This window comes from Plodia interpunctella, chromosome 26 (assembly GCF_027563975.2).
Source record: "Plodia interpunctella isolate USDA-ARS_2022_Savannah chromosome 26, ilPloInte3.2, whole genome shotgun sequence".
In the NCBI taxonomy this organism is placed as follows: domain Eukaryota; kingdom Metazoa; phylum Arthropoda; class Insecta; order Lepidoptera; family Pyralidae; genus Plodia; species Plodia interpunctella.
This window is the reverse complement of record NC_071319.1, coordinates 5,037,181-5,050,650: the sequence shown is the minus strand read 5'-3', so window position 1 is coordinate 5,050,650 and position 13,470 is coordinate 5,037,181. Positions and strand designations below refer to the sequence as shown.

Here is a 13,470-nt window from a genome sequence, read left to right as displayed (position 1 = left end):
ACATAGAAACTGCTGCAAAATCGAGATTTCCTCACGCGGTCGTACACGCGAGTGAGCTTCTGCCAATATGCGATGTTTACTATCTATATACAAATATACTCCTATTACCTCCTATTGTTTGTAAACAAAACTGTACGCATTGAAAAATACAACAGACAAATTCCTACTATTTCATTGTCTATTTATCTATGATGGTCTTTCGTTTCGATCGTCAGTTATGAGTTTTCGAATGGGCAAGTTTCGAAACAAAGAACGAACTACGTTTAATTAATATTCTTCGAATAAGATTCCTTTTGCAATTGGACGAAACGGAACGTGTTCAGAAGTTGTGGTTTCAATTAGTTTTATAGATAGTCCATGTTTCACAGCAGACCAGATCGGACCAAAAGATGTGGATATAATAAAATCGTTTGGCTTTTAGATTGCGCCGTAATTCGGATAGATTAAGTCATAAAGTACATAACTCTTTTGTTTTGGCAGGTGAAGTAAAAAAATATGCACATATTTTTTTTAGAAAATAGTTATGACCAATCTGAGATGTCTGTCGTTAGTCACACGACCCATACTAATTTATAACTAACGACGGACATCTCAGATTGGTCATAAATAAGCCATTATTTGTTGAATGAAACTAGGATTTAAAAAATAAATTTATTTCTAGTTTTGCCTTGAAATGCGAAAAATATTTTAATGTTATTATCTTTAGTGCCATTGAAAATGTGCTTGATCCATTTCAAAAGTTGGTCTTCGGACTCTATTTTCAAAGAATTGAACAGAATTGTACAGTGCCAATACGTTTTACAATACTTCTGGATTCCGACTGCCCGACTAAATTCCATTTTGGACTTGAATTTCGGATAGAATCTCCTGCACCTTCTAGGTTGAGAATTTCGCAAGTTTTAAATTGAGACGTATTTTATGGCTGAAGACATCCTAGTTTTATCGAACGGTAGGATTTCTTATCGAGAAGAATTTCTTATTTTATTTTTGTTAAAGAAATTTTTAAACAATGTCAACAAAGTGATATCAAAGATTGCTTTAACTTTAGTTCTGTTAACTGAATGTTCTATAATGATTTTGGTTTGGTTCGTGTAAATCGTGACCTATTTACTGATTTATCAGCTAGAATATAAAACTAAGAAGCCAATTTGCAAAATATTCCCATTAACATTCCACTCGCAGTCTTACCCTGGTTTCCAATTCAAATAATAGTACTATAGGAAGGGCTTTTTAATAGTAAGAAGTACTGTTGACCTCAAATATGTTAACAAATTAGGAATTACGGTATTTGTTTTTAGCTATATCTCTGCCATGAAACAAGACTTCGTTGTAGATTATCGTGTCGTTGTTTCTGTATTTTCCTTCAGAGTATATCTATGTATATTGCCATTACACTGAAAGCTCTGAAGTTATCGCTAAATATTGTTGTAAGTGGCCCCGCTCTAGTTTTCCAAGTTATGAAATCTTATTGTCGCGAAGTTGTTCCTATTGCGCCGTTCGTATTTAATGGTTTGTGCGCAGTTTTTAATTAGTTTGCGATTCGTATACAGCTTGCACTCCAAATTGTTTTATTTGAAATATTAAATAGTTGACGAGAGCTTACATATCTTCTTCTTTATTCACCCCTTCTCCCAGGTTATATATTCCTCCAATATAGTTTTATATAGCCTGTTAACTTATCTTTAAATCGAAACTCTTTATAAGCTTTTATTTTGTTTCATCTGTTCCGATGTTTGCATGTCTGTCTGTAATCAAATCTTTTAGAATTTCTCCTACTTCCAGTTATCCTACAGATTGAAATTAACCACGTCGCTTCAGTTGCTTATCATGATAAGATAAGTAACTGAAACATAATTATTATGATAAACATTACCATGATGATGTGCACATAGGATCTGCTCCCAACGAGGGAACTCTTCAACGGTTTACAGCACGGACATGGGTTTTTTGTCAGGCGTTAAATACCACAAAATCTCTGAAGTTATAATAAAAGCTTGTGGCAAAAATGACATTTTTGTAAATATATTTATAAAGGGTTGTCATTTTTATAAAGGGTTAAGCGTATGTGAGTTTGTATGTTTGAGCTGGGTAATCTTCGAAACTACCGAACCGATTTAAAAAAATATTTCACCGTTAAAAAGGTTCATTATCCATGATTGTTATAGGCTATCTTTTATCACAAAATTCCCACGGGAGCGAAGCCCCGGGCAACATCTAGTTATATATAAAGTGGACATTGTTTTAGTTTACAATTTAAACTACCTAAACTGTTTCTTTGTACTGTACATGAAACTTGATAGGTTTTGTGTACATTAGTCATTAAAATAAATCTAAAAGCTCATTTTATGCACTTCTATAAAGTCTGGCACTAAAATAGATATAAAATTGGATTTCATTTTGAGCAGTGAAGAATGTATTTCTCAATACAAATTTATCGCCTCCCGAAGTTAAGGGTAGGTGAGTTGTTAAATTCTACATTTTTACTACAGAAGTTGCAGCATTCGATGCTAAATTTTCAATGACTTTATTAGCCTTTGTACATGAAGTGTTAGCTACATATAGATTTTTGTTCTATTTCGACAATCAAATGTATCCCGTTAGACATTTGAATTGTTTGTATGGGTGTCACGTGTTTGTTGGCATTGTATTGAGGCGAATGAACCGTTACGCCATCATTGCTGAATCATTGGATAACCATTGGCCAATTACCTAATTCATTTCGAAGTTCTTTACTTACGTGGTTTCAGAATCGAGAATTAGTGTATACTCCATCGATGTTTCAAATGCATTTATGATTGCAATTTGTGTGTATAGATGCAAGAAGTCTTACGCATTTGTGATTTTGTTCACCCAACCCAATTCTGTACATGTAGCCACAGCTTTTTCTTTTAAGACCAATTTTTATATGTTTTTTTTTGCAAATTAATGTTTGGTCGTAAGATACAAGAACTAAGAATGAAATCGTAAATATGAATAATCAAAATATTCACGAAATATTTTTCTAATTTTCTTTTGTTGTTACAGGTATGTTATAAACGCACAATTGAGTGTTATGGATTTTGACTGAAACTGTAAGGTCTGTATGTATATATGCATGTCGACTACAATACAACTACGTTTTGCAAACCTCCAGTTAGCGAATTGTCACATAACTTTTGATAGGGAAATAACTTGAAGACTCTTTGTTTTTGCTTAAATAATATTAATCAAAACCGCCTTCCGAAGTTGCTGGCGTCATCTCATCAGCTAGAAAAAAGGTGACGGTGACGCACATTTTCCAAACATAGCAAATAACACTCGATTAAATTCTCTTGTCAAATAAATAAAAAAACTAAATCTTAATCGGTTCAGCCGTTTGGCTGCTACGATGCCACCGACAGATCTACAGATACACGGGCACGTTACTAAACTGAATGAAATTCTTCCTTTTGTCGTCGCAGGCTAAAAATTACCAAGACCGTGAGTTTCATAATATTTGAAACAACGTAGATTTTCCCCCCATAAATATATATTTATCCAGTCAAAACATCCCATGTTCCCCTATGAAAATATAGAAACCCCATATTTTTTTTCATAAAGAAAATCTTCCACCGTTGCCATATTTTTGTAAAGGACAATAAAAAGGAGCCTATTTTGGCGATAAGAGCCGTGAATAAAATATACTTACTGAATGCATCAGAAATATTCGGAATAGTAAATCAAAGTGAATAGACGCGTCAAAGATGTGATAACATAAAGCCTTTTCGAATATCTCTCTAATTACCATCTCCAATAATCTATTGCTGCATTTGACACTGTAATAAAATATGCTAAGTGCGAGTCGGACTCGCGCATTAATGGTTTCGTACCAATATCTATAATAGTTGGGACTTGACTAACGCTCTGGGTGACTGTGGAGCAGTTCAATCTATGGTTCATCTGTTGTCTTGCCCAAACTGTCTCTCCTGCTCCATAGAAGATCTGAATGAGGTCAATGACATACTAATTGCTGTGGCCAAGTACTGGTCTAAAATAATATAATTTAACTATTTCGGTTCGAAAATCATAAGTTGGGACTTTTTGGAAGTAAAATATAGGGCGTAAACAGCTCAGTGCACCCGACCCTTCGGCCCTAGAGGGGCGAATCAGGATTCATCCGTCACACAGACTCGACGGGCCACTGATTGCATGAGGAAAGGTCCAATCGACTAATGAGAATCTTGACGGATAGAACTGTGTCGTACGCTATACTAGAATTAGCACTCGCTTTTGACGAACAGAGATTTCATATTTTCTGTGGTCTTTTTATAAATATAACATTTATTTTTTTATAAAAAAAGCTTATAGTCTTTTTTATGTAAGTATTAATTCAAACTTTATTTACCTAGATAGTACAAGAACGGACTTGATACTAAAAACTTTCTCTACGAGTCTTTGCCAGCGGACAAACTCTCGGGCTGTTTTAAATATTATTTAAATACAGATATTTTTCAGACGCGATTTTTTAAATATTATTAAAATTAAAAGTATATAGTTTTACGTCCAAGCGATATTCAGGCGCCACATTCACAATTTGCCGACATCTCGATAATTTACGATGACATAAATATATGTTTCTCAGAAATATGGTGGCAACATTGTACTGTACAAGCATACTTTATCGTTGTTTATAACTATATCCCGTCCACTTCCATTCTGTCAGCCAGACCAGGGGGCCTACCATCAACTATTTCAAAACGATTCAATTGTAGGGCATTTCAGTTTAGGAACCTAAAATGAATCGCGTTATTTGGTACCACCAACTTATCTTAACAAAGTCGCATTTGAATCGTAAGCAGTGAATGAAATCAATTAAAAAAATAAAAATTGTCTCTGAATCGTAAACCCCAGTGATAGTAGCCAAATGTAAGAAAGAGATAAGGCTATACGATGTCGATATATTCTATCTCGTTTCAAGACTTGCGTTCCGATATCAAATTCTTACCATTTTGGGCAAACAATACGCACTTTTTTGTTACTTAAAATTAAAATGTATATTATTATCTTGCTGTTACATGACTATAGTAAATACAAACACATAAAATAAAATATTAAAATTAAAATAAATGCAATATTATGCAGACTAAAAATTTGTCGGTCATAACATCTAAACACAAAGTTCGGAACATAAAAACCGTACCTCGAAAGAGTTTCCGTGGCAAAATTAGGAACTTTCAATAACACATAGATAGACCACATCGTTGTTTTCAGTGACAGTAGCGCCACGTCTGTGGGACTTCTTTCGTGGAAACCTATCTGAAATAGTAACTTTTTTTGAATCGCCAATTTTGACAGCTAAGCGATCCAGTTTACGTTCTCAATGCACATCATGGTACGGAATTGCATGCAAAATGAGTGAATGAAATCGATTTGGCGTATTGTTTTTGTCACTGCCTATAATGGATCGATATCATCTTGATGGTATGAATTAGCGATGCAGATCAGTTTAGGTCCTGAACTGAATCGCATTAAGAGGTGATGGTAAGCCCCCAGAGATGGTTTATCAAATCAACCAAGTTTTTTTTACTAAAATATCATTTTTGACACAAGCTTTAATTGTTGTCAGAGAGGTCTCATTGTATTCAATGTGTGACAAAAACATCATGTTCGTACAGTATACCGTTGAGGAGTTCCGCGTTGGGAGTCGATTTTGGTTGCACCATGCTTATCATAATAATAATGTATTATCATGGAGACTGAAGCGACGTGGAAAATTTCAACTCTGTAGGATAACTGGAATTAGAAGCTATCTAACTTGCACTATTTGATATAGACAGACAAGTTTGTAAAATTGAGTTCTAACTCGCTGTGCATCAGTGAAAGAATAACACAATTCACTTTTTTAACCGACTTAAAAAACCAAGGTCTACAATTCGTCTCGCAAACACGTATCAAAATTTTTAAAATTATCACATTTGGTTATTAAGTTTATTATATTTCGCTATAAGACTTTATTTTCCACTTAGACCCGCTAATCTGGCCCCGCTAACCGTTTAAAGTTTATCTTTGTTTGTTTATGTCCGAATTTACGGCATTTCGGCGATATTTATTTTACGATTATAATAAACGTGGCGATGTTAAATATCTTAATATAGTAGATGATATAATGTGGACCAGCCACTGAGAGCACAAAAAAAAATAATCCTGAAATCCTGAGAAAATGGCATTGTTTTTCGTGCAATATTACTAGTCTCGCCCCGGCTTCGGTCTAAAAGTAGCCTATGTCACTCCTGAAGGAATCGTCTATCTCTGTGCCACATTTCATCAAAATTGGCCCAGTAGTTTTTTAGTTTATTCATTACAAACATAAATACAAATATTTCCTCTTTATAATATTAGTATGGATTAAAAAACTTTACTCTTAATATCTTCGTCAGTCATTTTTTATTTAACTTGTAGTGATATTTTGTTAGTGTGAGTCAAATCTTGCAAGTTCAATTTGGCCCACTTCCTAATGTCCTACAGAGTGCACCCAGGTTCAACTCCCGACGAGGGAAATCCTCACCTTCATATATACTCACACCTGCATGATTTTTTGACACGTGTTGAATGCGACTTGTCAAAAACTTACCATTTTCAGCTCTCTTAAAATGGAGAAGGCAATGGCAAACCATTAATAGTGCCAAAAAGTCATTGTGTGTGTTTCATTCCAAGTAACGATAATGTCCCTCAGTTATGAGGAATACGACTATGAAGGGAAATAAATATAGATCGTTTGCAATTTTACATGAAGTTTAAATTTGTATGACAATATACAATGATAATATTCTCAACGCTTACACGTTCTCGTCTATAAATACAGACGTTTGTTCAAACAGGCCGCGCTCCCCAGAGCGCAATTTTAATTAATTAATAGGTCCGCAAATGTTACAGTATAACGTCCGCCTTTATAACCGAAGCAAAGGCCCAAGAGCGTAACCTGACATGCAGTTGACTGTACTAAACATTTCATTTCTGCGTGGGCGATTAATGTGTTACTTCTTCCATAGGAAGTAATTTTACAGTACTTTTTAATTAGATAGCCTAATGTTTATAGGCTGTTGCCTCGAGCTCTGCTTCAGTAGGATAAGAATAAAGAACCGAGAAAGCAATTTAATGAGAATTCAAAGTTTGCATCGAAAATAACGTTTTTGTAAAAAAGGTTTGTAGCATAAATTTTTCTTTTGTTTCATTAAACTGGTGACAAAAAAGCGTGTGCGTAGAAGAGTTCTCTCGTTGGGAGTTGGTCGGTATATTTGTAGTTACTAGGAAGTTTTACCTAAGCCACTCGTAATTCGTACAGATTTCGTGTTGCGGATACATATTGATTTTAGCGCAGAACGTCACTATTGCAAAATGTCAACGAATTTTTTTTTTCCATTTTAGCATAATGTCACTATCCTAAATTGTCATATTCGGTAAATATCATTAGTTTTCTATTAAATTTGCTACAGAAGCTGTTCCGTTTTAATGTGAAGTAAATAAAATAATTATAAAACATTCTACACAAGTTTTAGCACTTGTTATATATTTACTCGTATTTCAAACGGGATACACAATGCGATAAAATAGGACGAAAGAACACAATGAAAAGGAGACGAAGCCATTTTGAAAGTGCCGCGAAAATAATTTGGGTTAAATTTCCGCCGATCAGGTTCGCCTAGACACATGTCGAACTATTCGTGTTCTATGTTCTAAAGTGACTATTCCCGTCTTGGATAAATGGAGCAGGAATATTGACATGATACTCTCTCTTTTTCTCGCGTTCCCCAGGTGCATACTCATCTGCGAAATTTTGAAGACTTGGATGTGGTATTATGTCCTTTTCGAATAGGAAACTTTGAAAGATTTCCATTTCACTGAATCTAGACGAAGAGCTGCAAAAACTATACCTTTTTAGTCAACGCACTCCCGAGCTGTTTCCGGCCATCACAGCTGACGCATGAATCTCCATCCATTTTGTTTATAACCTCACAGTATATACTGTGACGAGCAGTATGTTATTTCAACTTTCCGATGAAATATATCACGCCTGCTATATTAGTGGACAGATGTTACTCCATTGTGTGTTGCTACCAAAATCACATATAATTAAAGTTTATTACACTTAATTACAAATCGGGTTAATTTAAATCACATTATGTAATACCATTCGTGATAAATTTACTAAAATAAAATAGATGACTGTCGCCTGTTCCTTATTTTATTATTATTTAAATCCATTTGTATTTTAAAATTAGTTCTTTATCTTTTTGCCTTTTAGTCTTTCTTATTGTTTTATGCATGATTTGTTTTGCATTTAAATATTAACGGTTGTTATGTTGTCATGATTTGTTTTGCATTTAAACTTAACGGAAAAAAGCCTTCTGTAATAGATTTACTATGGTCCGGCGCATGTACGCTGCAATTTTAAATCGCTGCACGGCGATATTTCACATGGTGGAATTTAATATCGGTTGAGTTTTCGTGTTTACGAGCCGGTTAGGGCTAAGTCTTGTATCTATGCCCGCCTGTATCGCAGGCCGCAGTTAAAAATGAAATATTGGCGGCGTATACTTTTTGTGTGATTTACAGTTTTTTTTTATTGTTTATTAGATTTGACCAATTTACTTGTTTATCTTGAGGTTCCCCATGCTTCGTTAAGGCTCTTGAAGCTTTTAGTTCCTACATAATAACATGTAGTTGATGAAACCCTTCCATTAAATATAACAAGAGGCTAATGATGATGCGATCTATACAGGGTACTATAATATTATGCACAAATTGGTTACATAGTATACATAAGTAAAAAATGTATTATCACTCATAACATGACATACTACTATACTGGTATTTAAAATGCAGAAGATTCATTTTGTACGCGTTGGTAGAAAATTTTCTTTATATGTTTATATCTTTTCGCTTCCTCTTTCTAAAAAGTAGAGAATGCTCCAATCCAAAACAAAAAATATTTTTATTGGAATTTATTTCATTGATTCGACATTAGTCACAATTATTTGATACAAAAACGTTAACGAAATAACGATAACTACACGCTGTCACGGAAGCGAAACGTCACGCGATCATGATAATTAAATTCTAGTCGCATAATTTATTCAGTGTTTTTTCGACTTTTTACGCCGCAGGTGTCCACTTCAAGTAGGTCGTATGAGTGCACACACGTGTGCATTATTCTTTACATAATGGGGTATTCTTTACATAACGCTTTCACCGCGAACATCGGATTAATCTAATAAGTAAATAATAACAAATAAATATATTAGGACAAATCACACAGATTGAGCTAGCCCCAAAGTAAGTTCGAGACTTGTGTTATGGTACTATATTTTATAACAAATACATATATAGATAAACATCCAAGACCCATGCCAATCAGAAAAAGATCATTTTCGATCACGACCCGACCGGGGATCGAACCCGGGACCTCTCGGTTCAGGGTCAAGCATTTTACCACTGCGCCACCGAGGGCGTCAAATCTGACAAACATTTTCGTGCTCGATTCGCGAACGTCGTACGTATCCGACCAAATCATTGCATGTAAACTTAAGTGCAACACACTTAAGTTATACGCATCCCTATTTGTTGTAGATATTTTCGGTTCATTATGCTTCAGGCTGGGAGCACGATAACTGACATAAAGTGTCGCGGTGAATGGGTTCCGCCTTGTATACATTACAGGTTCATCATTTATTCGCTATTGCCCAAATAGGAGTTTTTAGGGTTCTTGGTATGGGAGAAACATTACATTGATTTTATGTAGTGTACCTATTGACAATATATAATATATAAAGTAAAAAAAATTGTCTTGTTCATCAATACGCTGTGGCCGAGCTGTCAATGTTCTTGACATTAGCACAGTCCAGATTATTTAAAGTCAGTAAAACTTATTCTTGTTTTTGTTAAAATTTGAAAAATTGCTATGACAGCGCGGCCGCAGCGGTCGAAACACTCTGAGAACCACCACCGTCCCCGGTAACGCGCCGGCTCCCTCCAGTCGTCACCATGAATGCTGTTGACTGACCAATTTCGGTCATGGCGAGAAATTCAACGATTCGCTGGTAAAGAACTCGCTGGTGTGCTCACCTGTGGCTTATTGGTGAATGCCGAAATGATGCTAATCTTATTGGTGAATGAATCGTCACCATAACTCGTAACGCTAGATACATTTTATAGGTTTCCGTATTAATTTGTTTATGTTATTTCCAGATGATTAAACAAGAACTAAATCAAGATATTCTAGACATAGTACAAGAGCCAGGTTTTCTCGATTATAGACGTTTCCGATACCAGGTGAGATGTAGTTTCAAGGACTTGGTAAACTACAAGTACTGGTTCAATAGGTAGATGAAATATTAACTTTGGCTGTGTTTGTATGGATGTCCGGTATGGAGAAAATATTGCCTACTATATTGAAACAGAAAACCACATGTCATCTTTTTGAAAAATTCCATGCAAAATGTTACTTTTCGCGAAATTTACGACGACAATGTCACAATGCATTAAAGTTTTCAACATTTTCCACGAAAACATTTTGCGATGGTGACATTCTGCGTCAAGACCGTACAATATTTTTTTGGTTATGTGTTTGTTTGTGTATGTCCGGTATATGGAGTATAAGCCTAACTATAATTAGTAGTTAGTTACATAGTTAACCAAAATCCTGTGAAGGGTTTATAAGTCACAGAGACGCCAAAATGGATTTTCCCACGGGCTGGCTTAAGGCCCGTGCACACCGAATTCCTGTACAGCACATTTTCTACACGATTGTATGGAATTAGGCGCGTTGAAATTTCATTTTTTTTTCCGTGCACGTGCTGGATTCGCATTCAATGTGCATGGCCTTTGGGCACTAACAAAAGCTGAGCGATCCACTACACCTTCGAGTTCGTAGAGCTAAAAATCTAAGCCATTCTCTACAATCCCCATCCATTAAATCATATCCACACAAAAAAATCATATAAATTGCTCCGCTTTGACCTGAAAGAATGACAAACAAACACACTTTCACGTATATAGTATTATTATGGAAGTATGGATAGCAGTTCAATCACAGACAGATCGTGTGAGGCGACCGTTCTATCAATACCACCAGTTCCTTTGTTTGGAGCGATGACAAATGAGTCGTAGCGTTGATAGTTCGACTGAATACGCCCTAATAGGGTTGCCTTCCAGTATATATTTTTTTAAATTAGGGCCTCACCACTTTCCGATAAAATAGTATATCATAATAAATAAAATAAAATAAATATAGCCTTTATTCTATCACAAATTTGTATACAAGAAATATATTTTAAATCATAATTGTACAGCTATTCGATAATTTTATTAGTGTAATGCAATGTATTTAGTTCTATTTATGTATATAAGTATAGTTAATTTGAATTCTATAAGATATACATTATTTATTTATTTATTTATTTATTTATTTATTTATTTCATGCATTAAATTACATTAATCTGTGACAGTCGCCTATTTGGCGTAACCCTCCCCCAGCTTCCTCCAGTTTTCTCAGCTTTTCTTCAGCTAGTAGTAGTATATCATAATATCCTACTAATTTGTATTGTATATGCTATTGTTTGTGAGGATGTGTGTATGTTTGTCTGGACCGATTGTTATGAAATTTGGTACACTGGTAGAATCTAACCTGGCTATTTTTTATGTCGAAATTTCCCAGCTAGTAATATACAAAGTAATCTGTGCTACATAAATCTGCCTGATGAGATTGGCTAGTTAGCCGTATCCAACACTTGTGAAACACAATTTTTACTTTATCTGTTCGATATGTTACGTATAGACTATCAAATACTTCATCAGCAAGCGGTGAAAAAGGTCTATATTGTCCTACCATTTGCACACTGAAGGACGACGTCACACAGATAATGCTGTGTCGGTGACGTTGTATTGATCCTCACTCATTTAGTCAAGACGCTAACAATTTCTTAGCGTGTGTCGACTAAATTTGTGTCAATTTGTCGTAATAGTGGCAACCCTATTCTTCAATGGCAACACTATTGCGATGCGGACCCTGAGCGCCAAGGAAGATACTAGGAAACGTTCAGACGAGAGAGAGAGAGGGAGAGAGTTGCCACTATTAGTCAAGTGCCGATCGATTTTATAAGGAAAGGAAAATCTAATTGGTGGCGGGATAACTCACTTAGGTCACTCGACGGCTCAAGCTAAGCAAATTTTGTTAAGTTAGCCTATTAATTTAATTACGATTTGGAGGGCATTTAAAGAGATATAGAACAGAAGGTAACTTTGAGGCATGTGGAGCCCTAGGACCACTCCATATCCTTCCGTGGATGTCGTACGTGGCGATTAATGGGGGGTTGACATCAGGCAGGCCTGATCGTATGTAAAATCACAGCAGAATCTTCCGTTTTTTTACTTGGATCCCGAGTTTCGAGAAGTCACAAACAGAGATTTGTTTTATTAAAATTAGTAAACATCAACAACATTGTGGCAACCCTGTCAGAATATAAGGCGTGCGCTCAAACCGTCCCATTTGCATCGTGATATATCGTTTTCCTTTTCTAACATTAACGTTTATTTATTGTTGTATTAAATTTCCCCAGCGTCTCGCGAATGAATAATACTTAGTTTTGCTAACATTGTGAAGATGACCTTACACTATCGAATCGATTTGCAGTGAGACGCAACTAACCAATCGGTATGCGCCATTGTGACGAACGGTATAATCACTCGCAGGTCTAACAGGGATGAGAGAGGCAGGGGTCAGAAGAAGGTTGGTGTACACGAAGAGAGGCTTATGATATATGTAAATGAATGAATTTGAAGAATATGGAGATAGCCGCAAGTTTTGAATTAACGGCGCGTGATTTCGCTATTTTGGGAAATTTGGGATCATTTTATCGAACGTGTTATTGCCAACGTGTGTTATTTTTTTAAAAGGATAAAGTCTTCTAACATTTATTTATTTTACAGACAATCATAATATCCTTACAGTTAACCAAGTCGATGTTACGTATAAAATTTTTACCCTTAACTGCAAAAGGCTACAATATTCACTTTCGTATCTAAACACATACAAACACACATCTAAAGGCGACTTCTGAGAATTTCTAACATACATACATATAACGTGACTTACAACTTGATTGTCTACTGGTGTGCAAGTTTCCTCACTATGGTGACGCATCTGCGGAACTCTTTGGTTCTCTTCTGGGGCGGTACACGACAATACCTCGTGTATTTTTCAAAATTCATCCTTCGCATAGTCAATGGTATGCGTTATATCACATGCCTACTTACATACCGAATTCCGGGTCGGTTTCCCCGTTGTCATATTCTGAATGACGTACACGAGTGAATAAACATTATCAGCATTAAGGCCTAGGACGAGATGGTCGTATGACATCGAAAGATTCGACACAGAATGGCAAGATAACACCAAGGATAGGAATGCTTGGAGGAAGTTAGGGGAGGCTTTTGCCCAGCAGTTAAATAGCTAG

At 35.6% G+C, this 13,470-nt stretch overlaps 1 protein-coding gene across 4 annotated transcripts in view; it reads left to right on the top strand.

The window, feature by feature from the left end:
- sm (smooth) overlaps positions 1 to 13,470 on the top strand; it is a 287,193-nt gene that overhangs the window by 33,483 nt on the left and 240,240 nt on the right. For 2 of the 4 annotated variants that reach the window (XM_053765035.2, XM_053765033.1), the window contains exon 2: positions 10,204 to 10,287. The exons of the other annotated variants lie outside the window; for them this stretch is intronic. In XM_053765035.2, coding sequence (XP_053621010.1) covers positions 10,204 to 10,287 — 84 coding nt within the window. The remainder of the gene's footprint in view (positions 1 to 10,203; positions 10,288 to 13,470) is intronic. 4 annotated transcript variants of the gene reach the window in all.